General features: G+C 47.3%; 2 protein-coding genes, 1 long non-coding RNA gene and 1 other non-coding gene across 6 annotated transcripts in view; 2 read left to right on the forward strand and 2 right to left on the reverse strand.

The window, feature by feature from the left end:
• Positions 1-520: 520 nt before the first annotated feature.
• CCKBR (cholecystokinin B receptor) lies at positions 521-8,294 on the reverse strand. The gene is made up of 5 exons (XM_011385187.2): positions 8,054-8,294; positions 2,725-2,976; positions 2,308-2,557; positions 1,818-1,990; positions 521-1,633 (listed from the first exon to the last, which is right to left on the reverse strand). The coding sequence occupies exons 1-5, from the start codon at positions 8,202-8,204 to the stop codon at positions 1,095-1,097; spliced, it is 1,365 nt and encodes a 454-aa protein (XP_011383489.1). The 5' UTR covers positions 8,205-8,294; the 3' UTR covers positions 521-1,094.
• Positions 8,295-8,334: 40 nt separating this feature from the next.
• LOC111733874 lies at positions 8,335-17,903 on the forward strand. Its single transcript, XR_002778219.1, has 4 exons — positions 8,335-8,417; positions 9,250-9,357; positions 9,611-9,708; positions 17,681-17,903. It is a non-coding gene; the product is annotated as an uncharacterized LOC111733874 (long non-coding RNA).
• Positions 12,305-12,423, forward strand: LOC111733875. Its single transcript, XR_002778221.1, has one exon. It is a non-coding gene; the product is annotated as a 5S ribosomal RNA (ribosomal RNA).
• Positions 17,904-20,316: 2,413 nt separating the features above from the next.
• CNGA4 (cyclic nucleotide gated channel alpha 4) overlaps positions 20,317-25,250 on the reverse strand; it is a 6,726-nt gene continuing 1,792 nt past the window's right edge. The window contains exons 1-5 of one of the 3 annotated variants that reach the window (XM_023526015.1): positions 25,061-25,132; positions 24,748-24,854; positions 23,787-24,432; positions 22,667-23,016; positions 20,317-21,002 (exon numbers count right to left, since the gene is read on the reverse strand). In XM_023526015.1, the coding sequence (XP_023381783.1) occupies positions 20,542-21,002; positions 22,667-23,016; positions 23,787-24,432; positions 24,748-24,854; positions 25,061-25,077 (1,581 nt within the window). In that variant the 5' untranslated portion in view covers positions 25,078-25,132 and the 3' untranslated portion in view covers positions 20,317-20,541. Of the gene's footprint in view, positions 21,003-22,666; positions 23,017-23,786; positions 24,433-24,747; positions 24,855-25,033; positions 25,133-25,250 lie in introns of those variants that run through there. The other 2 variants (XM_023526014.1, XM_011385188.2) reach the window with 2 other exon arrangements.

Below are 25,250 nucleotides of genomic sequence, written 5' to 3' on the forward strand. Positions count from 1 at the left end.
GTCCAGGTTTCCCCATCTCCACTTTGTCATTGCTGGACAATAGGGTTCTTCCACGGGGGCAGAAACTTGGCCAGAGAAGAGTGCATTAAAAAGGCCCTACTCTTTAATTAACTTCTGTATACCTGTCGTGGTCTGACCCTGGTGTTTCAAACACATGTTGAATAAACTGAGTCTCATTATATAGTGCTTCTTCTTTTTATCTTTTCATTAAAATTTTATAAGCATCTATTAGATGGTATTAACAACAGCACCACTTTAGGAGAATGTGCTCTGGATTCATGACGTGTCATCGGTCTCCCACTTCCCACCCTCATCCACATTCCCAGCTACTACCAACAACACGGGTGTGCAGGTGGGTCCAGGATGAAAACCCAGAGAGAATACACATAGCCTCATCTAGCCTCAAACTATGGGCTTTTTGGTAGGGGGTCATATAGTGTGTGACCTGACAGGGAAGACCACAAAACCCCATGCCTTTTCACTTGTCCCAAAAAAGTCCAGAAAGGAAGTTTAGGAGGAAGCCAAGTTATTTATTGTTTCTTTAAGAGGTCGAGTGAGGAAGGAGGGGGCAGGAACATATATAATTGGAAAGGAATGAAGGGACTTTTCAGTGTAAAACAGCCTGTTGATCAGGGATGAGCGAGATTAGGTTGGTGTTTCCAGTGCTGATTGGGGAAGGGCACTGCGAGGTCAAACTGGGGGCATCCTGGCATCTCAGGAGTCAGCCTCATGCCAGGGTCCAGAGCCCTAAAAGAATCAGTGTCATTACTATATGTGTGTGAGAGGTAGGTCACCCCATCGTAGTTCCCACTGTGGAGGGATAGTTCTTTACTAGGGACACTTCGTCTGGGTATGTCCAAGGTCAGTGCCATGTTTCTATGTGTCATATCAAGAGTGTGTCTTCTTTCCTGTGTGGTTTGTCAGGGGTCTGGTTTGTCAGGTAAGCCACCTTTTCCTGTGCATTGGGTTTAGTCAGTGCTGTTGGATGTCAGAACCTTGTGTCAGTTTTGGTCTGTGTCTCTTGTGCATCTGGATGGGTCCTTGCTTCTAGGAAGGGGTCTGTCCTGCGTCAGCCTCCACTGCATCCCCACCCCTCAGCCAGGCCCCAGTGTGCTGATGGTGGTGTAGCTCAGCCTGGACAGTGAAGCAATGGAGGGAGTGGGAGGATCCTCATCCGGGAGAGGCCTGGGGCGCGCTCGTGGAGGCCGGGGGCAGAAGCGGGCACATGTGTCAAAACAAGCCTGGCGAAAGCGACGGTGCATGAAGCAGTAGACCAGGGGGTTGACACAGGCCGAGGCATAGCTCAGCAAGTGGATGAAAGAGATGGGCGCGCCGGAAAGTGCGCGGTGGGCACCAGGGCCATCGAAGGCACGCCATGTGTTGGCGCTGTACACTGGCAACCAACACAGGAAAAAAAGCACAACGATCACCAGCAACATCCGAACCACACGCTTCTTCGCCAACAGCTTGGCCTGGGAGGGCCGGGGGCCGGACCCTGGCCCGGGAGTGGGCGCGGTCAGCGCAGACAGCTCTAGTGCAGTCCGGGAGCGCGGAAGCTGCACGTAACAGCCATCGCCATCCTCGCCAGCCAGTCCGGTCTCCGGCCGGCAACGCCCGTTTGGATGGGCAGGACCTGAGCATAGACGGTGGGCGCTCAGAGCAGAAGGCTGAGTCTTCTTAATCTCCCGCCCAATCCCCACCGACCTCCCATTTCCAGCCTCTCTTCTTACACGTTTCCGCCACACCCACCCCGGCCCCGGCCCCTGCCCCTGCCCCTGCCCCTTTCCAAAGCCCTGCCCCTTCTAGATTGTACCCACCTGGTCCCGCCCCACCCGGCAGCCTTCCTTGGCTTCGAACTCGGCTCTGGCTCTCGCTGTCACTGTCACCGTCAAAGCGAAGTCCTAAGTAGAGCTCGCGGGAGATAAACCCGTAGGCCACCGCCATAACCACACCCGGGATGAAGAACAAGAGCAGGAGCAGCAGTACCGACCTGGAGGCAGAGCACAGACCAATCACTCGGGTCTCTGTCCAGCTATAATCACTGATGAAGAGCCAGGGATTGATGTTTCTAGGGCTGGTGATCAGGCCCTAGAGGTAGAAGTAGGATTTGGGGGTGCTGCTGGGAAGGGCTAGAAAACTGCGGGGGTGGGGGTGGGGGCAAATGGGAATCCCAGGGTGCTGGGTGCGGAAAGGGAATTGGAGTGGTTATTCTTGGAGCAACTGGAGGAAGATTCTGGGGGAATGGTTCTAAGCATCCGAAGGAGATGGAGAAGGGAATTTCCAGGTATAGGTAAGGGGTACCCTCACCAGGTTTGGCGAACCCGCGCACTGGGCCAGCGATGCACGCACTGTAGCACACGGGGCCCCGCTGGCTGCACGACGGTGTACACGGGGTAAGGCACCATGAGCAGTCCGGACAGCATCCATGTAGCAACTATCACACGAGCCGCGTGGGAGCGCGTCTGCCACACGCGAGCCTGCAGTGGTCGGCAGATGGCGCTGTACCGCTCCAGGGCGATGGCCACTAGGCTTAGCGTGGACACACTCACAGACACTCCTAAGCAAGGGAAGAGGAAGGGGTCACCTAGGAAACCTGCACTACACATTGGCCAGCGTGAGTCCCCGCCCCCCCCATCCCCATCCCCACTGGGAAACATCCAGACATCAGGCAAGGACTTTAAAAGAGGGAAGGGGCAAGGGAGGCAGGGTGGTTGTCTCACGTACCCATGAGGTAGGCAACCGCCTTGCAGACGACTGTGCCAAAGATGAATGTACCCATGAGATTAGGCAGGAGGGTGAAGGGCATGCAAGCCACAGCCAGCAGGAGGTCGCTGACTGCCAGTGAGAGCAGGAAGGCATTGGTGACAGTTCTCAGGCGGCGGCTCAGTCCAAGGACCACGATGATGAGCGCATTTCCTCCAACGCTCATCAGAAAGATCACTGCATAAAGGGTGACCCTAATGGCCATCTCCAATTCTGGATAGAAAAAGGGAGAGGTGACAATAGAGGCCTGGCCCCCACTCAGCCAGACCCTCCTATCCCACTTATCCGCAACACCCGCTATCCAGCCACATCCCCTGCTTCCCAAGAACACCAGCTCCCCCCACCCCTACCCCCCCCACACACTCGGTGAACTTGAATCCTTTATCCTTCTAACCCTTTGAGGCTTAGTTAAATTGGCCTAACTACCCTTCCTTAAGAAAGCTTGTCTCTTTTCAAGCTTTACTCCAATTCTTTCCTTCTCTTTATAGTCAAACTTCTTGAGAGAATTATTTGCATCTTTCCATTCACTCCTCAGCACATTACAATCCAGTGTCCCATCTGTCCCCCTATCATTGTTAGGGCACTTCTTCCCAAGATCACTAAGCTTTAACTGGTAAATCCAAAAGTCACTTCTTAGTCTATTCTATTTGACCTCTCTGTTGTATTTGACAGGTCAGATCATGACCTTACAGTCTAAAAAAACTTCACCTTCACCTATCCTTTACTGTCTTCAACCCTTTAGCATGTCATCCAGATATTCTGAGAGCTGCCCTTTTCCTCCTTCTACCTCCTCTCTGCAATGCCACCACTTGAGCCACTAGATGACTCAGTTTCTTGAAGGCATTATGTGCACTCATGACTGTCTCCCTTGCTCATGTTGGTTTCTCAGCCTGGAATGCTCTTCACCAACTCCCACTTCCAAACACAAACTTCTTTTCTGTATCTGGTGAATTCTTATTTACTATTGTCCTTCAGACTCAGATTACGTGCCTTCTTTTCTATAAGGCCTTTCTGGACATCTCATTTGGAGTTAATCTCCCCTTCTTCTGACCCATGCATATTCTTTATTCATCTGTTAGAACCCTTTTTTACTGTCTGCCTTGTATTTTAATGATCTTTAAACATTCATTCTTACTCAACAAAGATTTACAGAGGACTCTCTTTATGCCAGAGAACAGAGATGAACATGAAGAGAAGGAAAGAAACTCAGGTATATAAACAGATAATTGCCACACGGTGTGATGAGAAGTGTGGTTGAAGAATACACAAAGTGCTGTAGGAACTCACAGGAGGGACTCTGGGGTTGCTGGGCCAGACAGAGGGCTGACCTCATTCATATTGGGAGACAGATTTATCTTTGGGCCTGTATATCACAGGCCAAGCAGACCCAAACAAAACTGAATTGAATTAAACTGGCCCAATCACCCAAACCCATGGCTTCTGCATGATGGAGACAAGGGCTTGAAGGAAGAGAGGGCAGGGGCAGATCCTTCAAGGTTGCGAGGAGAGCACAGAGCTGCAACTTTCTCTTCTGCAGCCCCTATACATTGGCTGACATTTGCCATAGGCCTCGAATTAAACTGTTTTTCATAACAATAACCAACTGATTCAGAAGCTGTTGTAGACATCAAGTAAATGCTATTTACAAGAGATACCCAAACTGAAACCAGCAGTGGCATTACTTACTCAGAGCATATAGCAAGTAAAGGACAGAATCAGAGTAGAAGCCAAGGCTCCAGATCGCTAAAATGCTTTGTCTCTTATTGCTTCCTTGCTCTGTCATGCTGCTTCCTTGTCTCAATTAAATCTTAATCTCAGTGCCTCCTTCTTCCTCTCTCTGATCTCTATCATGGCATTTCTCACTGTATTATGATGATGTTTAATTTAATTCTCTGTCTCCTCCACTAGACTATGAGCTTCTTGAGGACAGGGGCAATATCGTCTTCTTTTCCAGCATATCTCTAGCACTTGGCATAAAGTCCCGCACATAGGAGGTGTTAACACAAGCTTGTTGATGAATCTGGAATGAATCTCTATCACACTGCACACAGATGCACCTGCTTTGTCCTTCTTCATCCATCCTTTACCTCTGTGACTCTAAACTTGAGCACGAGTTCTCCTCTCTGCCTCTATGATGGACAGAAGTAATATCCAAGTGCGTGTGGATGATATTTGAGTATGGAAGTGTGATGTTAACATATTAAGATGGTTAAGTGAGGTGTTAATCTGATTGAATGAAATAACTGAGCACCTGAGTCAACATAGGTAATATTCGAGTCTTTGTGGGTAATATCTGTATGTGTGAGAGTAGTATCTGGAGATTACTCAAGTGCACTCAGTCTAATATCTGATTGTGTGCAGATAATAAAATGAAAGTGAGTGTGTTTGATGGATGAGTGACATCCAAATGACGTGGGCAATATTAATATGAGTGTGGGTGACATCTGGTTTTCTGTGGGTAGCATCTGAGTGAACATGGGTAACACTCAAGTCTATGGATTACATCAGAATAGTGTGGGTAATATCCAAATTTCTACTGGTAACACTGGAATGAGCCTGGGTAACATGCATCTGTGGGGGTAATATCTGAGCGAGTGTGGCTAACAGAGATTTTGTGGATAACTTCTGACAGCCTGCATAACATCCCACTGTATGTGGGTAACAAATTCCGGATGAGAGGCCAATTCTTGCACCTGTGCTCTGAATAACTTCACATTCCCCTTTCTCAGGGTCCTTTGCTCTATTGACTATTTCTGCTACCTTCTGCACCTTCAACCCTATGGACCTTCTTTCTGGCTTTTAAATATTGGTCTTCAGGGTCCTGTCCCAGGACCTCTTTTCTTTTTCATCCTAGACAATCTTTGTATGATTTTATCTATTCTCATAACTTCCATTACCTCCTCTAGGCAAAGCCCTTTCAAGTCTATTTCTAGCTCATACCTCTCTCCTAGGTTCCAGACCCATGGGTTCAGCAATTTACTGGGCAGACCCACCTGGTATCTCACTAGCATTTAAACTCAGTGGGTTCCAGATTGAATATATAAACTCTTTCTAATCTGTTTCTGTTATTTTGTTATCCTTTTCATTATATCACACCAATATCCATCCAATTATCCAAACCAGATACGTGGATGTCATCCCTTGACCTCTTCTTCCCTCTCCATTTCTCACAAATTGCTAAATTCTGTTGATTCAACTTCCAGAAGTGCCTCTCAAATCCATCCACTTCTCTCCATTCCCACTGCCAGTACCTTAGTCTAAGCTAGCATCGTCTTTCACTGGGACCAGTGTAACATAATAGCCTTTTAAAGTGTTCACCCAACGCCATCCCACCCCTCTTCCTTCCATGTCTTGTCCTCCAATCCATTCTCTACACCATAGAATGAATCCTGGCAGTTCTATTGAAACTTTCAGTAGTTCCCATTGCCCTCAAGATAAAATCAACAGGTCTCTAAGGCTCTTCATAAACTCTTTAGGCTGGTCTTCATTCTGAGTGTTCATTATTCCTCTCTTATAGTATATATTTCAGGCACCCAGAAACTATGACACACTGAACAAAAGTGCTATGGATTTAAACGTTGGGCTTTTACACATATTGTTCCTTTTTGCTTGGAATGCTTTTTGCCTTTTCTGCTCATTCACTTGGCTGGCTTTCCTTCATCTTTTAAATTTTTATTCAGTTCATACTTCACCCCCTTAGGAGGCCAACTTAGATTTACAAAGGTTAGGCTAGGCTATAGATGTTCCTCCTCTGCGTTCCCACAGCCCTCTCAAGGCACCCTGTGCTGCAATTCCCTGCTTATTTTTCTGTCTCTTCCACTAAACTGTGAGCTCCAAAAAATAGGAACTGAGTTAGTTTTGGTGACTAGCACAGTCTCTGGTCCAATAAATATTTGTTGAATGAAAAAAAAAAAATCTAAGTGGTCTGTGAAGGCATGCATTATTTTGTAGGGTGAAAAAATGCCTGAATTACAATTTATTCCCACTTTCCTTTTTTGGGCTTGGAATAATTTCCCTCAGCTTAACACTATTTCCTCTCCTGGAATCCCACTTCTTCCTTTTCTGCATAATAAACTCCAACTTTGAGACCCATCTCCCAGGTTCCTTCTGTGAAGTTCTTGGACCCTTTTCTTGTGGGACTTCCCATGCTGACTGTGATTTTTTTCCATTGGTTTCGTCTCCTCTCTGCACTTGACTATGGACCGATGAGGGCCCAGACAGATCTAGCTCATCCCTGTGTCCCCAGTGCCTATCTTAGGGACTACAATAGCAGATGCCCAACAAACATTTAAGGAAAGGAAAGGTACAGGAAGGGGAAAAATATATCTTCTTTTTTGGGGGGTGGGGGTGGGGGGAATATGTCCTGAGCTGGGTCATCAAGAAAATGCAGATGTTGGCTGATGAGAAGAGTGAAAGTTATTTTGGGGGCTGGGTCAATGTAAGTAGTCTAAAGCGTGGGGGGGGGTGGTGGTGGTGGTGGTGGTGGTGGCATAAAGGGATGGGGTGATGAAGGGGACAGCCAGGCTCTAAGGAAGTGAAACCCAAGGAGAGGCTGGTTGGAGAGGAGGCTTGGAAGGGACTTGGAGACATTACTTGGAGACAGAGAAAGAGAGAAGGTTCATACCTTGAGGAGAATTCCAAGTTGGGAGGCAGGGGGACTTAAGGATGAGTGAAATGGAGACAGGAAGCTCTGGGGAGCAGCGCCCAGACTAATTCAAGTTTGAGGATCTCTTTGGAGAAAGTTGGGGTTGGGGTTGTGGTGGATGACACAGGACATTATAACTCTAACTTCCCATGCAGGCCTTCTAGAGGGCTCCCGTCCCCAAACAGCCCCCATCTTTTTCTATTTTTCCTTCTTTGCCCTATCTTTGCCTTTCCTATTTTTGCCTTCTTTTCTCTTTCTTTCCCCATCGTAGCTCTGTAAACTGGATGTAAAGGGAAAAGGATTGGCAAGGGGAGGTCTTTGCTTCCGCTCCCCGCCCCCCACCTGCCCCCGTGTCTAGGAGGAAGCTGTGTGATGGGGAGGGTATTGTGTTTTGGGGGTGACCAGAAGCTCTGGGTGTGACCTGGGGACCAGGGTGTGAAGGAGGTTCTGACCAGGTAGTGTGAGTTGGGAATGGAGTTATATGAGCTGTGGGGGACAAATGTGTCAGGGGACCTTTTGAGGGAGTGTCCTGAGGAGATGGTGTGGGCATTTGAGGAGGCAGTGTGGAGGCAGTGCGGTCCCTCTATCAGTGTTGTAGGGTGTAGTGGGAAAGACCTCGTGGAAAGGGTTCAGGGAGGCACCCACCTCGTGTCCCGGCTCCGCGGATGAGAGGGGGCTCGCAGCTTAGGTTGCCGATACCGCTGCTGTTGAGGAGGGGGCCACCCGGACGGCACAGGGAAGCCCCTGGCCCGGGTCCGGATCCCGGCACGCTCCGGTTCAGCTTCAGCAGCTCCATGGCCCCGGCCCGGCCGCCGCCTCCTTCGGCTCGGCGGGCGGGCGGGTTCCCGCGCCGGCTCCCGCGCCGGCTCCACCTGCTCTCGCTGCAGTTCCGCGGAGGCGCCCGCCGGGACTGGTCCTGCCCCAACCTTGGCCCCTGCTCTCCGCTCCTCCGCCGTGAACCCCTCCTGGACTCGCGTTCCCCGGCTGCGGTCCGCAGCTGTCTCACCAGGTGATCTCCGCCCCCTCCCCCGCTCAGGACTTGCCCCCCGAGTTACTGTCCTCCAGGGTCTCCCCCTCCCTAGATATTCTTCGCTCTTAGAGATTTCCTTCCCGCCCACTCCCCTTCGCTGCTGTCCCTGGCTCCGAGGATTTTTCGGGAGCGTGTGTGCGTGCGTGTGTGTTGGCAGGGTGGGGTGGGGATTGGGGGTGGATGGAGAGGTTGCGAGGAGGGGGGTTTCCGGGGAGGGAGCGTAAGAAGAGTGGTGTAGGGTGCGGCTGCCGTGGGGTCTAGCATCTTTCCCTGGTTAGTCGTTGGACGTGGAGGTGGCAACGGAGCCGGGGGCCGCGCGTGCAGGGTCACTGGCTTCGGCGCAGACACCTTAGCTTACGTGGAGCGCTGCGGTTACCGTACTATGCTGCAGTGGCAGCAGTGACCGTGACACTATTACTACCGTAGTTCCCTGCAGCTCCTCACCGCGGGGCTGGGGTAGCACCTGCATCTGTCCGCTCACCTTCTACCTCAGGCCCACCACCCGGGCTTCTACCCAAAGCTCCCAAGGAACCCTAATCAGCGTGCGAGGATGCAACGAGAGAGTCAGCATTTGACTCGGGGGAAAGGGCTGCTCGGAGGAAGAGTCTGACTTGGGTGCTGAGGGAGGCTGGGGTGGTGGTGAGAACTGCCCAGGATAAGCGGAGGTGGGGTGAGGTGAGGCTGTGGTATAGCTCTAATCCAGCCCAGCGCAGGCATAAGAGGGGAGGAGGCGGCTGGCTTTCTCTGTGGTCTCCAAGCAGCGCCCATACTCATCCGACACACTGACGTTCCCTGTTTGCTCTCCACGCAGGTGGAGCAGCCTGTGTGGGTCGTCAGGCTCCCACAGGAATGGCCAGAAGGGGCTAGGTCACTGGGGTGCAGCGGAAACAAAGCTGATGCGAGCATGCGTAGGACTGAGGTGGGTTCAGCTCCTCGCGCAGGATGTTCCTCCTCTAGTATTTTAGCCCAAAGAGCGGATTAGACTGGGGATGAAGTCTGAATTTGTGGGGATTTCAGAGAGACTGAATTCAGAGACCATACAGTCTTTTGAAGACAACCTGGGTTTGAAGGGGCTTGGTCATTGAAGGAGGATTTAAGCATGAGGTGGGTGGGGATATAGTCACCAGCTTTCCACCCGCTTTCCTCCTGGCACTGCTTGCCTTCCCCATCAGAGAGCCCTGGACCAGAGGACCCTGATTTGCTGTTTGTTCACCTCCAGCACAGGTGGGGCTTCAGATAACCTGCTGGACCTTTCCCACATTGGATGACGGTAGGATGTGGGGTGGGGGAGCAAAAAAAATGTAGGGGAAAGAGAAGTGAAAATAGGAGTAGACGCACTCACTTATTCAGCAAGATAGGAGTCAGGTATAAGGCCGTGTATTAGCTGTCCCATACAGTCTGTGCCTGAGTAGCTTCTGCTCTAATAGGGCGGGAAGCGGGAGGGGGGTGGGCGGCGTGAATGACAGATAAGCCAAAGATTTCTAGGTATGGTCCACTAAGATTACAACATATAACATCCACCAAGATGCACGAATCAGAAATTTAGGGATCATCCTAGATGCCTTATTCTCTTATGCTTCTTCATCCCTGTGGTGGAAGCCGTGACGAAAAGCCCAGACTCCTTTCCAGAAATGAAGAATTTCTTCTCCAATTGCTGAGAAGGCTGTTAGAAGACAGCTTTCAACTGTCAGCCCCTTCAGGGATTGCCTGAGCTGAAGAAAGCGGCTCATCCAAGATTATGTTCCCTTTTGCGGGTATCCCGCATCCAATGACTAATGAGCAGAGAAGTATAAAAGTTCAACCCCCTCACTGGAACAAAGAACTACACTGAAAGACTGAAAGACGTTCACAGCTCCTCCTGGGTCTGACTGAGGCCTTTGTGGGGACTGAATTACTGCTCAGCTTCTCCCTTCACGCAGTCCTCCTTTCATCCTCTCTCTTTTGCAGGTGTTCACTTCAAGAGAACTCCTTGGTAAACATCCTCCACAGTAATCTGTCAAGAGTCTATTTCCTGGAAACATAATTGCCTCACTCCCATATTTAATCCATCAAGAAGCCCTGTTGATTTTAGCTACTGAGTGTTTCTTGACTTGGTCTGCTTGTATCTCCACTGACACCACCCCACTGTTTCTTGCACTACTCTCCTAGCTTCCTAAGTGGTCTGTCACATTTTGCTGATACCTCCTTACATCCATCTTCCACCTTATAGCCAGAGGGGGTATGTTCAGGATACAAATCTAATCATGCCAATTTTCTGACCGCTGCTTTTGAGACAGAGAAAACCTTTTAACAGAGTCTATGAAGCCTGCATAGCTTGGCTTCTACTAATCTCTCTAACTATCTTATTCTAAGTCACCTTGCTTCTTGTTCTCTCTGCTGTAGACACACTGGTTTTTCTTTGGTCTTTTTTTTTTTTTTTTTTTTTGATATTTGTCCTCTAGTTACATGCTTTTTGTACATGCTCTCTGGAAGCTTTCCTTCTTTATTTAATTAACTCCCACTAATCCTTTTGATCTCAGCTCAAGGTGTGTGCATTTCTTAGGGGTGTTTTTCCTGACTTGCATCCTGTGGTAGACAGAATTATAAACTGACCCCCAACGACTTTCACTCCTATATAATCTCCTTCCCTGAGGGTGGGTGGAACCTGTGAATATGATGAGGTACTACTCCTATGATTATGTCATATGGAAAAAAGGGATTTCGTAGATGTCATTAATGTTATTAACCAGTTGACTTGAAAATAGAGAGGTTATCCAACTAGTCCTGTGAATCTTTTAAAAGCCAAGAGTTTTCTCTGGTTGGCAGCAGAAGAGGAACTCAGAGAGATTTGAAAAATGAGATTTGATAATGCTGTTGCTGGTTTAAAGATGGCAGGGGCCATGTGGCGAGGAATGAGGGTGGCTGATTGGAGAATGGAAGAGGGCACAGAGCAAGTACTTGAGAGTGGCCTGTAGTTGAGAGCAGTCTCTGGCTGACAGCCAGCAAGAAAATAGGGACTTTAGTTCTGCAACTACAAGGAACCGAATCCTGCTAATGACAAGAATGAGCTTGGAAGCAGGTTTTCCCCCAGAGCCTCCAGAAGGGAATTTAGGCTGGCTGATACCCTGACTTTAGCCTGTGATATCCCAAGCAAAGAATCCAGCCATCCTGTACCAGACTTCTGGCCTACATGTCTGTGAGCTAATAAATGTATGTTTTAAGCCACCAAACTTTTGATAATTTGTTACAATAGAAAATAACACACCTTTCATCTAAGGAAGTAGCAAATGCAGATCCCTAGGAACTATGCAAGGAAGAAGTAGAGGATTGGGAATTTGTTAAGTTTAGAAAGAGTTGGAAAGATTGTGGTGGCAGGTGTGTGGAGAGTAACCTAAGGGGTGGGACCAATTAGAAGTCCATGGTAGTAATTCAGGTGAGAAATGACAGCTTGAACTAAAGTCACAGAGGTAGTGAAGATGGATTCAAGAGCTATTTAGGAGGTAAAAAGACAGACTTTAGAGACTGTTTGTGTGTGGATGGCGATGAGAAAGATGAAATGAAAATGAATGAGGTTTCTGGTAACTTAGGATAGGAACTATGATTATCTCTTACTATGTTCCAATCACATCCTCACAAAGAACTACAAATTTAGGCCTGATATTATTGATGACTATTTCAGGTGGAAAAAACTGGCTCAGAGTGTGTTTTAGTAACTTGACCAAAGCCACAGAGCTACTAGGTAAAAGAGCCATAATTTAAAGCTAGGGAGTTTGGAAATCAGAATCCAGCTGCTCATACTATGCTGCTTCCTAAGATGAGTAAGTTTTACTAAAATTCTCTGATCACTTTCTGTATCTAATTTTACACAATGTTTTTTAAAAAATTTATTCTATGGCCATGCCACCCTGAACACACCCGATCTCATCTGATCTTGGAAGCTAAGCAGGGTTGGGCCCGGTTAGTACTTGGATGGGAGACCACTTAGGAAGACAGGGTGCTGTAGGCATAAAAAAAAAAAAAAAGTTTAACTCATAAACTCTAATTTTACCACACACACACACACACACACACACATCCATCCTTCACTCACAATAAATAAGCCAGCCTCCCTCTTCATAGAGAAAAAAGTAACTATCAGACAGCAACTCCTAGTAGTAAATCTGTTTCATTTTGAACACATTATGTTTCAGATGCCTATTAGACATGTAAGTAGGAATTCTACTAGGAAGCTGAATCTAAAGGTTGTCTAGAAAATAATGTAAGCCATATAGTTAATGAGAGTTTGTTGAACAGAAGAAATGAGGAACCAGGTCAGAAGAACAGCTTGTAGAGAAAGAACAGCTAGTAAAAGAGATCAAGAGGAGCAGAAAAGGATAGAAGGAAAATAAGGAGAACAAGGAGTCAAAAAAGCAAAAGGAGAAAGTGCTAAACTGATTCAAATGCTGCTCCTGGACCAAGACGACGAGAACAGAAACGAGCTCTGAATTCAGTGCTGGAGACCCTTGGCAACCTTGGAGAAAGCGTCATTGTGGTGAGGTTGTAAGAGAAGTTAATTACTAATGCAAGACTCCTGAGAAGGCAGGAAAGCATGGAACCCAGACTGTGCGTGGGTTCTAGATTTTGATAGTAGAAATTCAATGGTAGAAAAGAAGTTAGTAGAAGAGAATAATTATAGATGAAAATAAGTCATGGCTAACTGGATAACAATATATTTCCTAGATTTTTTTTTTTTTTCCCAGCTGTGTGGCTTTATGACTATGTTCTGAGTAGTGGTTGTGGGTGGAAGTGATAAGAACAGCTCCCAGATCAAGTTCTTAAAAAAGAAGAGTGGACTCTCTCTTGAGTAGAGGAGAGGATGAAAATGCAATGCTAAGAGGGTTGAAGCTCATTTCTTAAAACCAGGAAATTCCATCTCTGCCAGAGATTAAGCCAGTATTTGGAGAGAATGGGGTTGCTCAGGGCCAGGAAATGGGACCTTTAGATCAGAGAAAGGAGGGAACTGCAAAGTCAGTATGGGTAGCCAGAGGAAAGAGACCTGGACCCTTGTCCCAGAACAAGTCAGAAAGCTAAGAGGTCAAGGGAAGCACGTACAAGGTTTCCTGAAGCAGGGTCAGTCCTGAAGGAAGCAAGCCTTGACCTACCAAGGTTGTCAGTTTGTTGTTGTTGTTCGCGCTCTCTCTCTCTCTCTCTCTCTCTCTCTCTCTCTCTCTCTCTCTCTCTCTCTCTCTCTCTCTCTCTCTGCTTTGGAGGGGGGTGCTAGCCCACCTAGCTTGACTCTTGTAGTAAGAACAATTTACTTTTTCCCTGGGGAAATCTCAACCACCCAGCTACTGCCCCACTGGCCCAAGTGTAGGCAGGTCCTTCTTTCAACATTCTATATCACAACTGAGATAAGAGGGGAATATTTAAACAATACTTCAGTAAATGTTGAGCAGAAACAACTAACAAGACGAGAATATAGTGCCTAATGCACAGCCAGATAACTTGCCTTATAAGGAACTGCTTATTCTAGGTAGCTTTCAGGTCCACAAAATATCAGCACTTTGCTCAGGAAACCCAGTACTAAAACACACAGCGGTGTGAAGGTCACGCAGTAGGGCTCAGCCTCCAGCACTCCTGGCTCCGACACACACACACACACACACACACACACACACACACACACACACACACACACACACACAGCTGGGTTGCAGTCTGGAAGAGAAGCCAGTCAAAGTTTAGTCCTTGGGGTGCCCACAATCCCCATCGGCTCAGCCCTTCCTTCTGTGGCTGGTTAGGCTGTCATCTCCCCACATCTTTCAAGGCCTTCTTCTCTCTGCATTTCTATGATGTGAAGATATGCTTATGTGCTGAGCTCCTGCCCACACATTCCCTGCCCACGTAGGAGGCCCTTCTCTTGGGATAATTAAAGAAAGAGCGGTCTAAGAAGACAGATGGGCTGGAGCCAGAGCAGACAGGGATGTTGGGCAGAGGGAAAAAAACAGGTGATAGGACAGGCCTTCCAGAGCCTGGGGCTTGTGCTGGGGAGAGCAGTGCTGGCTCCCACTGGATCGTTACACTTGGCTTCATATATAGGCTTTCACAAGTAGGACAAGAGGGGCCTGGATCTTTCATATCAGGGCCTCACTTGGGGGCTAAAAAAGACACAGGAAGACTCACTCAGGAAGTCACCCAGAGAGAGGGCTTCAACGAACACATCTGTGTTATTAGCATCTGGGGCCCTATGGGACCTGTTGGTCAGTGGCAATGCTGAGGGCAATAGGCCAAGGCACTGAAACTGGAAAGGCAACGCCAGACACAGAGGACCAAGGCTTTCTGGGTGAAAAGTACAAAGAGTTTTCAAGCTGTGGCGAGGGCAGTCCAGAACGCTCCCAGCCGTTAGATGGTGCTGTCCCCAACAGGGCTATCTCAGGCTCTGATTTGGCACGACTTCCTCTGAAATGCCTCTCAGCACCACCATTGCTGTATTTAAGTATTTAAAAAAAAATCTGAACAAGAAGTTTCACAAACCAGTCGAGATCACGTTTTTTCCCCTAAGATTCCATTTCTCCCTGGGTTATTCTCCCAAATTTACAAGGCAATGCAACCTGAGGCCTGGGAGGGAGCTGTAAGGAAGGGAGGAGGAGCAGACCTCTGTGCCCTCTGCTGGCCAGGACTGGCATTGCCAGCACCACCCAAGGCCCAGAGTCAAACAGGGTCAGACAACCCGTGCCCCGTTGCCCTCAAAGGCACAACTGCTGCTACTATTCATTATTAAGCAATTGTTATCTGCAATTCACATTAATTATCTTATTTAAACTTTAATTCTCTAAGCATTTCTTTCAACAACCTTTAAAAATTCTGTAGAAGGCCAAGAATCCCCCAGACAGTAAGTAATGTTTCAGAATTAAAAGCTAACTCTGGCTCCAAGCACCTGATTGACTCTAACTAAGCTTTTTCTCATCTGTTGTACTTTTAGGCGAGCTTAGAACCCTGACTGGGGTCATGACTCTGACCCCAGCTGTAACCCAGCTTGACCATCCATCTCTGATCAAAGCCTCAAGCCAAACCCTAGCTTCAGCCCTAGGCGAGAATCCACCTACCACTAGATCTCTCCTTGAGTTGAATGGCCCCTTTCCCTATAAATCTGATTTCTTCCGAGCTTGATACTTTATTTCCATATGTCTTTGGAGGCTAGCAGTCTAACCCTCAGAAATAAAAGGATGAAGTGGCGAGGGCCAATGAAGCTTCTATGAGGAAGTAGCTAATTGGAAACACTGAGGAGGAGTGTCCATCCCAATTCTTAGCCAGGCTGAGGTGTGCTAAGTATGGAGGGGAGTGGGTGAGGCTCTAGGTTTTGTGGGAGGGAGAAGAGCTAAGCCAGAAGCAGCTGGGCTCGCAATAGGAAGCCCCTTGAACAGTTCTTGACACCCCTGTAGGAATCTAATAGTGACTCTAAAACTCTGCTTTCCTCCCATAGCTGCATGTGTGCAGACAGGAAAGCTGGAATTGGCAGTTCTTCCTTAGAGCTGTGGGTCCCTTGTCTTTGGCTGCAGCCCTAAGATCACACTTGAGCACACTGGGCAGGCTTGCTGGTGATTCACAATCTTTGCTATGCACAACTGACTCCTTCTCCCCTGGTTACCACCGTTACCGCCTGCAACAGTCATTCCCAAGAAAGGAAGGCAGCTTGCCTGGCCTTGCTTCAAGCTGAGGTAGTCTCTTTCCTTATCTTTCTAAAAGAAGCAGTAACACAGACCTAGATTTCATTCCATGTGACTTACGGTCCTTGTGATATTGGGCAAGTTATCTAATCACTCAGAGCCTTGGCTTTCTTATTTCAAAATGGGGGCAATAATAGCATCTTTTTCATATAGTTGTAAGGATTAATTAAGATAATGCACTTAGCCCAGGAACTAGTAGAAAATAGCTTTACAGTAAATAATATCTAATGTTTTTAGTTGCTCTATGGGCTTCAGTTTTCTGACCTGGAAAAATGAATATATTAACAATTTAAACTTCCTAATATTGTTCTAAGAACTAAATGAGATAATGTATGTATAGCAGTTATGAATGATGCCATAACTGTGTAAAAAATTGAACATTTTCTTGATTCTCTAAATCAGACTATTTCCATCTAAGCTTTCAACCATCTACCTTATGGAATATTTAATCTTACTTGTGTTTTATGGCTTTCTTTACACCCTCTCTTCTCCCAACTTAGTGTCTTGCAAAATTCTCTGGGGATTTTATATTGGACAGAATATTTAGAGATGGGGAGGGCCGGGACCTTCAGATCAAGCTGATTATGCTTATTTGCACCTAATTAGAGCCGGCTGTACCCCTAGGGGGCGCTGTTCTGAAGCCCCAAGGCCAGGTAGGTAATCTTCCTTCAGTTTCCAAAGACTCAATTCTTAGTGTTTCCTATTCTGGGGCCCCTGTGAAAGTGGGGTCCCCAGAAACCCTGTGATAGGTAGATTATTTATTTATTTATTATTATTTTTAACATTTTATTTTTTTATTTTTTCCCCCTTCCCCCTCACCCCTTCCCTTTGGTAACCACTAATCTATAGTCCATATCCATGAGTCTCTATTTGTTTGTCCTGTTCATTTGTTGCTTTTAGGTTTATACCCCACATATAAGTGAGCTCATGTGATTTTCAACCTTTTATGTCTGGCTTATTTCACTTAGCATGATTATCTCGAGGTCCATTCATGTTGTTGCACGTGGCAGTATTTCATCTCTTCCTATGGCTGAGTAATATTCCATTGTATATATGTACCACAGCTTTTTTGGTCAGTCATCTATTTTAGGACACTTCGGTTGCTTCCATGTGCTGGCCACTGTGAATAATGCTGCTATGAACATCAGTGTGAAAATATCTTTTTGGATATGGGTTTTTAAGTCTTTGGGGTAAATAGCCAGTAGAGGGATTGCTAGATCATATGGTAGATCAATTCTTAGTTTTTTGAGAACCCTCCATACTGTTTTCCATAGTGGCTGTACCAATTTGCAGTCCCACCAGCAAAATATGGATAGGTAGATTTTTGGCTCCCATTACCTTTCCCTCTGGTGTTATTCCTGTGACTATGGCAAAAGAGACTTTGCAGATGTAATTAAGGTTAATAACCAGCTGACTTTAAAATCAGGAGATTATCCAGGATAATCTGGGTGAACCTAATCACGCAAGCCCTACAAAGCAGAGATCTTTCTTGTAATGAATAAGGAGCTAAGAGGTTTGGAGAAGAGAAAGATTTAATGTGCCTTTGTTGTCTTGAAGGTGAAGGGGCCATGTGTCAAGGAAATAAAAGTCCTACAACCAAAGGGATTGAATTCTTCTAACAACCTGAATAATCTTAGAAGCAGAGCCTTTGCCAGGATCTCCAGAAAAGAGCTCAGCCCAACTGACACCTTGAACAGAAGACCCAACTGAGTAATGCTGTGCCTAGATTTCTGACTCACAGAACTGTGAGATAATAAATGAGTGATGTTTTCAACTGCTAGATTTGTGCTAATTTGTTACAACAGCAAAAGAAAACTAATATAATGTGCAAGAATCCCACTCCTTTTCTTAGTCTTGGGAAATCTCCTCTCCTTGGGTCCAGAAGACTTTGCTTCTTTGACTCTAAGCCCTCACAGGTAACTGGGCACAACTCACTAGGAAAATTGTTTGTGAAAACTTAGGAGTCTTGCTCTTCACAAACAAAAGCTAGGGCAGAGAGTTTCTGAAAAATTCTATTTTTGATGTTGCAATTCAAAAAGCTTTAAGTCCATGGGATACAAAGTTTTGGCACTCTCTTATAATAGGAGGAATAAAATGTACCCAAATGAACATGTTAGTAAAGTTTTCTAAAAGGTTATTGTTATTTTTTGGCTATTTCAGGAACTTAAAATTTGGATTACCTTCTGCCCATTTTCACCTAACTCTATCCAGCTGAATCCCAAATTGTCAAAACATTGTCTTTCACACAATGATGGAAATCATTCCACAACTAGAGAACCCCTGCATGGAATTGCTAATATCCAAGTTGTCTTCTGGCATGGTGGCTCCACCATGAGGAATTTGATCTCACCCCAGAAAAGCAGAAGCAGAGCAAAGTGTACAGTGGGCCCCAGGAGAGTTTTGTTTCTGTATCCAGGATAGGGAAGATACCAGTTTTCACCCTCCTTGAGCTGTAGACCAGGATTTTACGGGTGGTAGGGCCACCTGTTCTGAGAGCATTTATTTGGGATAGGTTTGCACATTATAGGGTGCCAATGAAAAGTTTATTTCCAGAGCCATAAATCCATCAGGTATCATCAAAAGGGCTCATTCTAGCTCAACGTGATTTAAGGGCAGAGATGGTAGGAAAATCTTTTGAGAAATTGACACACATCTTCCTCAAACATTGGGCCTCTATCTACCTAATCTCTCATCTCTTTGGTTGCCAAATATATATTTGGGTACTTACTATGTGCCAGGCACAGTTTTGGCCCTGAGGATTTATAGATGAACAAGAGAGACCTAGTGCTAACCCTATGGATCTCATCTTTTGTGAGAATATCACAAAATAACCATATATTTAAAAAATAATTTAGTGTGCAATATCCCTCATCACCTTTCCTGACATCTTGACTTCAGTCATAGCCTCAGTTTCTACAGCTATTTGAGAAAGTGTTGTTCCAAGTTGTTCATGTCTGAGCACATCTATGTTGCCTGCATCCACTGTATCCAAAGGCTTGGTCAGCTTTGAAGACTCCAACAGCTTTGAGGGTCTGTCTCCATGATCACACATAGGCAGATGCTCCTCATACCTCCTGTCCTTCTAGCACTGATGGCTCTACTCTATATTCTCTTGTACCACCTGTAATAATTATTCTTGATATTCTGTAATTGATGATTTGGCATCTTGAAATTACGGGCCAAACTAATGACCAAACCTCTCTCTGTGGTCTTGGTTTTATGGATGCTTGGAAATCATATTATTAACCTTCCACAAGCCCTCAAATCTGTGTTTCGCTTTCTGTTTAATAGGAGACTTCTCCACCTAAAAACTTTCTACCACTAAAGTAATAAAGACTTTTTGCTCATGATTTCCTGATTTTTTTTCTTTTTTTTCTTTTGGCCTTCTAACCAACCCTGGTTCTTCCCCATGTGGTCTCGCATGGTATACTGTGCCCCCTCCTCTTGGGGATTGTAAGTAATAAATTCTTCTTTTAATGGCATTGACCTCTCTGCGTCATCACTCAGTCATACTGCTAATTAAATTCCAGGTACATTTAAAAATATCACATGGCACAGCTCAGACACAAAGACTGGCCAGGCCCCGGAGTGTGTGTATGTGAATATATCTATGAACGCATGTGCACACTTACAGCAGTGTGATGTATAAGCCTGCTCGCTTGGCTCTGTACTGATTTTCTATTCATCAGGTACCTCAGTCCCTTTGAATCCAACCCACTAGCTACTACACAGCCTATGCTGCTCACCCCTGTGATTCAGATTTCAGAGAGAAGTCATCCTCGCCGACTATTAAAGCTTTTTCCATCAGCCCCATAAATGCTTAGTGAGGAGGAAAATACTTTATTGAAGTGCAATTTGCAGGGTACACTTGTGACACCATATGGGGGGCATTTAAAGGCTATCTTGGAACAAAAGGGCTCTGAGTGTGCCTTTGTGTGTTCGCAAGTAAGTGCACACCTGTGGAAGGCATCTATGTGTCTATTGGTGTATGATTCTCAGTATATGTGTGCTACAAGTTACATAACTGAATTTGTATATATCATGTGGGTATAAGACATATCCATATGAGAAAGCATGTGTGCTCTGAGAATGGAAACTCCAGAGCATCTTATATGCAATGAACTGTCTTGGGGGCCAGTGTGTATATGCGCAACTCTGTGTGTGTGTGTGTGTGTGTGTGTGTGTGTGTGTGTGTCTGTCTGTCTGTCTGTCTGTCTGTCTGTCTGTCTGTGTGCTGGTGAGTGTGTGTGTGTGGGGTCAATGTGTGCTATACACGTACATCTCCAGGTGGGCATCTACGGATTTAGTTCACTCCCAACTTTGTAACCCAGCAGATAGGATGGCAGAGTTTCTGTAGGCAGGCTTTCCTACAACTCTGGATTCACTTGCAGTTGGGGTTTCTAGGAATAAGGATGGGGTCACTTTGGGCATGGGGTTCCTTCTTGGCCAGTCCTGACCTCCCCACCCTTAGATGTTCCTTCCCCAGTCTCACCCTCATTATCAGCCTCCACCAATTCCTCGGGCATCGGCCACTCTCGAGTCTGCCACTCCAGCCGTTCAATGCGATATGCAATCTTGAGTGCACTGGACTCCAGCTCAGCCAGGAGGCGAGCAAACTTGGTCTGTAGATCATCCAGTTGCTGGTCAAGACCTTGCAGCCTTGACTCTGTGGCCTCCTGTAGGGCAATCTCAGCTGCCTCAGCATTTACATCCAACTTGTTCATTTTGAGTAGGATCTCACGACCCTTTTCCTCCATGACAGCCTGGGCCTGTGGATATTCACTCAGCACTTCCCTCAGGTCCTCCTTGCTCAGGCAAAACAGGTCTGAATAACCTAGACTCTTGATGTTGGCTGTGCGGCGGTTCCCAGACATGTTCCCTGTGGCACATGGGCAGCAGGTAGGAGGAGTCAGAGTCGGCATGAGGGAACATTTCACTCCTGAACCAGGACCACCTCCATATTTGCGCTTCTGAACCTGTCTTTCTGCCTCAGTAATTTTTTCACTCAGTAATGTATTGGGGACTGGACCCTGTGCTGGGGGATATCAGTGACTTGCCTCCAATAAGTCACACTCTAGAGGAGAAAGATATTTGATTGGATAGCTACATATCAGTATAGCTGGTGCAGTGAAGACATATACGTCTGGTACTGTGAGAAGACAGGCAAAGAGCCCCTAACTGTAAGGCAGAGAATTTAGGGAGCCTGGAAGAAGTGATGCCTGACTGAGGGGGAAGTAACTAGGGGAAGAGGGGTGAGGGAAGGGCAGCTAGGCAAAGGGAGGAACAAGAGCAGAGGGATGGAGGTAGGAAAGAGTTAGGTGGGTGCAGAAAACAAGAAGCAGCCCAAAGTGGCTCAAGTGCAGGTTGTGAGGACAGTGGAAAGAGGAGGGGAAAGACAGGTCACTCCGGGTCTCTCAACCATGGCAAGGAGTTCAGACCTTATGCTGAGGGAAGGGTGGTATTTCAGACCACTGAAATAGTCTAAGCAAGGGAGCTGTATGGTCTCATTAGCATTTTAAGAAGGTAGTGGTGGTAGGTGGGGAGTTGGGAAGATAGGTTGGGCCGAATGCTGCAAAGTCTTAGAGCTAAAAGGACCTTAGAAGGGGAAAAGGAGCTACCATTTGTTGAACACTTGCTACATGCTAGACACTGCGCTAGGTGCCTCTCCCATACAGCTCATTTAATCCTCACAAATAATTTTTGGGATTTTTAATATCATCCCTATTGGACAGGAGAGGACTAGAAAAGGGAAATGACTTGTCCAAAATCAGGTAGACAGCAGTTGACTGCATATGGCACATGCAGCTTGAGGACAGATGTGAGGCCTTTAGGGCAACTGAAGAATGGGATTCCCATGCTGCGAGCACATCTAGCCTCAGTCAGTCACAGTGTTCTCACCTACCCTCCAGATTTTCTCATCTCCTGTGGCCTCAGTGTCTTTACCTGTGATTAGGCAGAACAACCCCTATTGCATGGGCTGATAAGAGAAATAAATGAGCTAGTGAACAGTACCTGGCCCTTATTGGAGCTGGTGTTCAGTAAATAGGAATTTCCTCCTTTCCAATTTCCTCCTTTCCAAAAGCTGTTCCTTGTGCTAACTCCAAGTGTGTGTACTTATTACCTGTTTGACTTTGGACAAGTTCTTAAACCTCTCTGCACTAAAATTTCCTTACCTACTCTATATAGTTGCTAAGAGAATTTGAGTTGGTACATGTAAAGTACTTTGATCAGAGCACATAGTAAGCATACAATAAATATTATTATTACTATTTCTGCCACTTTCCCCTGGTCTGCTGGTGCCTCATATTGGCACCCACAGAGCAGGTCTACTCTGTCTTCCAAGGGACCACCCTGCTCAATGACCTTGGTAAAGCTTCTTCTCAGGGAACAGACCCTCCATGTCCTGCTTCTCTCCTGAGCCCTCTTGTAACTCAAGAAAGGGTGTCTTTATCTGGCCCTGAGGTACCATCTGGTCTTAGTACTGGGTTCTTCTGTCCCCCTCTCCCCCAGCTATGTCTCCAGAACAAATGCTGGGGTGCCTACCTTTGATGTTGATGATGCTGATCTCCCCAAAGTAGAGCCCTGCACCAAGCACAGCATACTGTGTGATGCCATCATCTGCCACCACAGCCAGTTGACCCTCGCGGATGATGTACATCTCTCGGCCAATATCCCCCTTGCGGCAGACGTATTCGCCTGGTGAGTAGGTCTGGGGCTGCAGCTTCAGTACCAGCTCCTCTAGCAGGCTGGCCTCACAGTTCTGGAAGATCTGCACCCGGCTCAGGGTAGACAGGTGTACAGACACAGCAACTTCCGCCCGCAACCTCTCGGGCAAGTGCTGTAAGATGGCTACCTCATTGGTCATCTTCTTGTTGATCCGCAGGTGCTGGTACCTGGGGACAAGGGCAGTACCAGTTACTCACCAGCCTCCTACATGCCTCCCTCCCCTTCTTCCATCAGGCTCAGCTCAGCTTCAGTCAAGAGCCCAACCACACTGAGATCTCACAGGGGTCATGGGAATACTTGGTGGTTGGCTGATGAATATCTTTAGTTCACAGTCTCCTTTGCTGGTCACAGATATGATTTGACCTTTTCTCTTTTGCCTAGGGCTGGGGAGCCTCTACCAGCAGACAATGAAAAAGACACCCTTTTCCTCCTGTCAGGTTCTACCCCACCCACCAATCAGTGATGACTCATACTATCTCACCGATATCCACTTCAATCACCAAGCCTCATCTTCTCTAGAGGCCTCTGCTCTAGTTGGTGACGCTTCCTTTCATTTAGCCCAGAGTATGGACTGCCATGACCTAGTCAGCCATCTCATCATTGGTCATGCCCTGGGGGTATTCCTCTTATCCCTCCCTCCTTCCCTCACTCCTTCTGAGTCCTACCAGGCAGTGGCAGTTCCCAATCCCAGGTCTCCAGGTTATCCTTCCAGTGCATAACTTCCTCTCCCAATCAGTCTCTCACAAAACCCTTTCCCTCAAGTACAGATCATATTAGTAGACAACATCTTTTTCTGAGCCCTATCCAGTGGACCCCCCCAATAAATGACCTCCTGACTGCTTTCCTGGTCCACCAGGCAATAAGAAGCCAGATACCTGCCTCAGATTCTATCCAATACTCCTCTCCCTGTCCTGGTCTGAATCCCCAGCAACCTTACCAGTCAATAACTCGCCGCTGCAGCCGGCGGTTGACATGCTGCAGCTTCATGTACTTCTTCACCAGTGCGTGGTCTGGGTAGAAGGCTGCATCTGCAGTGTTCATGTTGTAGATGACAGAGCTCATGCTACCCATGATAGTGGCGAAACCCATGACAGCCAGCAAAAAGTCGCCCACCATGAAGAGGTACTCCTCCTCCTGTGCTGGCAGCGGCGTATCACCCACGGTGGTCAGGATCAGCGTGGAGAAGTAAAAGCTGTAGAGGTACTGGCGCCGCAGGCGCTCAAAGCCAGGCTGTGCAGGGTCCGGGTACACCCAGGCATCACGTCCGAAGCCCAGGTACCGGGACAGGGCAAAGTAGAGGCAGCTGTTCCAGTGAATGACCACGAAAATGTAGAGCATCAGCTTGGTGATGCGAAAGGCGTTTGGGTAAGCTGTGCGGGTCTCTGTGCGGTCAAAAGCCTCAAAGAGGCGGGGTACACGCAGAAAGCGGTTCAGCCTCAGCATGGGCGTATGCGGGCCCAGCTGCACATAAGCCACATCTGTGGGCACCAGCGAAGCCAGGTCCAAGAAGAAGCTCCAGGTGCGAACATAGCGACTAGAGATCCTACCCTTGTCCATCACTAAGATGCCCTGTTCCAAGAATCCTGAGGAGAGGAAGGGGAAGACAGGTGGGGTCAGCTGTGCGATGGGGTCAGGTATGGGGCTGAGTTAGGGCACCTGCTTGCTCCAGGGCAAGTTTGGGCAGGGTAGGGTAGGACAGGAGACAGTTACAGGGACAGAGTGGGGGCAGGTATAACCCTATTCCAGGATTTCTGGGGTGCGTATAAGGGATGTTGTCAAGCATAGAGGCATGTGAAAGTGCTATTGCGGGGAGGGGGGGCGGGTCACTTTCTTGTTATTAAGAGGCTCTCTCTAGAAAGGAGACTGGGAACAAAGAGTCAGTCCTGGGACTCACTGACCTGTGTGAAAGTGCACCACGATGTCCAGTAGGTATAGCAGATCACTCGTGTAGTCCAGCACTAACCAGGCCACGAGATAACTGTGCTGCAAGTCGGGAAAGCAAGCTCTGCATGGGGGAGGGGGAGACAGAACGGATTGGCTTAAGGGCACCCTCTGTGTGTGTGGCAGTCTCCCCAAACTACTGAGCACTCCCCAGTGGGCCCTTCCTTAGGCCCTGCCCCTCTCCTGCACCTCACTCTTTAGCCCTTGTCTCTGCTAAGTCCCTTCCCTTAGCTCCCGCCAAACCTGCACACGATGATGATGAGGTTATACATTACTGGGAAGACCATCGTGTTCAGCCACCAGTAGTAGTAATCCCCAGATGGGTCCAGGACAGGCAGAGACTTCCTGTGGGCAAGAGGGGAAGTAGTCTTTCATTTATTCATCATTAAGTGTTGAGGTTGTAACTGGGGCCATGAAGAGGAATCAGGCTCCATTTAGTGAAATAGATCTGACACAGGAG

This window comes from Pteropus vampyrus, unplaced genomic scaffold (assembly GCF_000151845.1).
Source record: "Pteropus vampyrus isolate Shadow unplaced genomic scaffold, Pvam_2.0 Scaffold671, whole genome shotgun sequence".
Taxonomy (NCBI): Eukaryota; Metazoa; Chordata; class Mammalia; order Chiroptera; family Pteropodidae; genus Pteropus; species Pteropus vampyrus.